At 63.5% G+C, this 1,648-nt stretch overlaps 1 protein-coding gene across 1 annotated transcript; it reads right to left on the bottom strand.

The window, feature by feature from the left end:
- Positions 1–278: 278 nt before the first annotated feature.
- Positions 279–1,638, bottom strand: SFTPC (surfactant protein C). The gene is made up of 5 exons (XM_014961114.1): positions 1,527–1,638; positions 1,260–1,406; positions 983–1,123; positions 773–883; positions 279–617 (listed from the first exon to the last, which is right to left on the bottom strand). The coding sequence occupies exons 1-5, from the start codon at positions 1,626–1,628 to the stop codon at positions 510–512; spliced, it is 609 nt and encodes a 202-aa protein (XP_014816600.1). The 5' UTR covers positions 1,629–1,638; the 3' UTR covers positions 279–509.
- Positions 1,639–1,648: the final 10 nt, after the last annotated feature.

A 1,648-nucleotide genomic window follows, 5' to 3' on the forward strand; every position in this document is an offset into this window, starting at 1 on the left:
TGGGGGGACATGGGGGGGGACATCTGGCATCTTGTCCTCCCTCTGTGCAAACTGGGGGGGTCACAGCCAGGGGGGGGGATGCTCTGCTGTCCCAGGAAGTGTGTGCTCCATGGCTGGGGCTGGTCCTTCACCCGAGGACACCAACACAGGGGTTGCATGGACCCACAGCAGACCCCACATGGGGACATCCCCGGGGCATCGTGTCACCTGGGAGAGTGGGACATTTTTTGGGGGGAATGGGGGGGAAAGGAGGAGAGCAGCACTCGGAGGTGGGGGGCACAGCCTTTACTTCGCAGACAGAAGCTTTTATCCCAAAGCAAACCCCACTTTTTTCTGGCGTGGAAGAGCCGCGGTGCCCAGCGGCCGTGGACGGAGCTGCCCCACGGGATGGGACCACGGAAAAGGAGAGATTCCCAGGAATATCCCTCCTGGAAGGCAAATATGGGGAGGATGGGGACGGTGACACCCCCATCCCACCATCCTGTCCCCCCCACCACCACCAGCCAGCCCTATGCCCAGTAGACGGGGACGGTGCTGCAGAGGATGTTCATGGTGGTGCCCAAGATGGAGCGGTCGGCCAAGGGCATGGCGTTGTCCCCATCCTCCTTCACCTCAGCCTGTGGGACAGAGAAACGGGGGGGGGGATGGCTACCACCCTTGGCTGCTGCTAGCCATCCATCCAACGGATGGTTGCCACTTGCCCCTGGCTGCCTGGGATGCAGGGATCAGGCTGGGAAGCCCACCCCCTTCTTCTAGGGTGGCCACCACTCACCAGCCGATGGTGGAAGGTCTCGGTGATGGCATCTAGCCCAGGGATGTTGTCCTTGTCCACGCGGGTGACGTAGCAGGCGCGGTGACGCCAGGACCTGTAGCCCACCAGCAGCTGTTTTGCAGAGACACCCCGGGGTCAGCTCAGCCCCTCTGTCCCCTCTGCCACCATCCTGCCCCCCATCTCCCCCCTCTTCCCCGGGATGGGGGGCACCTTGCTGTAGTTGTACACCACCACGGCGGTGGCGTTGAGACCATCCCGCACGGCGAACGTCCCCGTCCTCTCCTTCTTGCTCATGGAGAGGTGTTGGGGGGTCCCTTCGCCGTCCAGACCATGGATGGTCATTCTCAAGACCTGCCGGGCAGAAGGAAGAAGGGGAGAAGGTTCAAGGAGCATTAATGGGGGGGGTCTAAACCCCATCCCTACAAAGTGCCAGGAGCTGGTGACATCCCTGGTGTCACACCATGGGTGTCCCTTGTGCTGCCCTCACCGTTTCGGCGTGTGTCTCGGTGATGTGCAGCCCCAGGAGGAGGAAGGCGACGATGACCACCACCAGGACCACCACCACCACCACCACGATGAGGAGGCACTTGAGCTGGTGGGGGATGCAGGGCAGGCGGGGGGAGGCCGTGTACCTCTGGGGACATCAAGGGGACCAAACCCGGTTGAGCCCCCCGGTGTGGGGGGGCTGGGGAAGGTAATGGGGGGCTCAGCCCCACATGGTCCCCCCCAGGGTGGGGTGGTGGGTGCTCCTTACCGGAGGTGCCTCCTCCATCAGCGCCTCTTTGGAGCTGCCGTCCATCTCGTCCTCCCTCGCTGCGTGGCTCCTGTCCCTTTGCCAGATGGAGCTGGGGGGCATTTATAGGGACCCCAGGGTGG

This window comes from Calidris pugnax, unplaced genomic scaffold (assembly GCF_001431845.1).
Source record: "Calidris pugnax isolate Ruff unplaced genomic scaffold, ASM143184v1 scaffold620, whole genome shotgun sequence".
Classification (NCBI taxonomy): domain Eukaryota; kingdom Metazoa; phylum Chordata; class Aves; order Charadriiformes; family Scolopacidae; genus Calidris; species Calidris pugnax.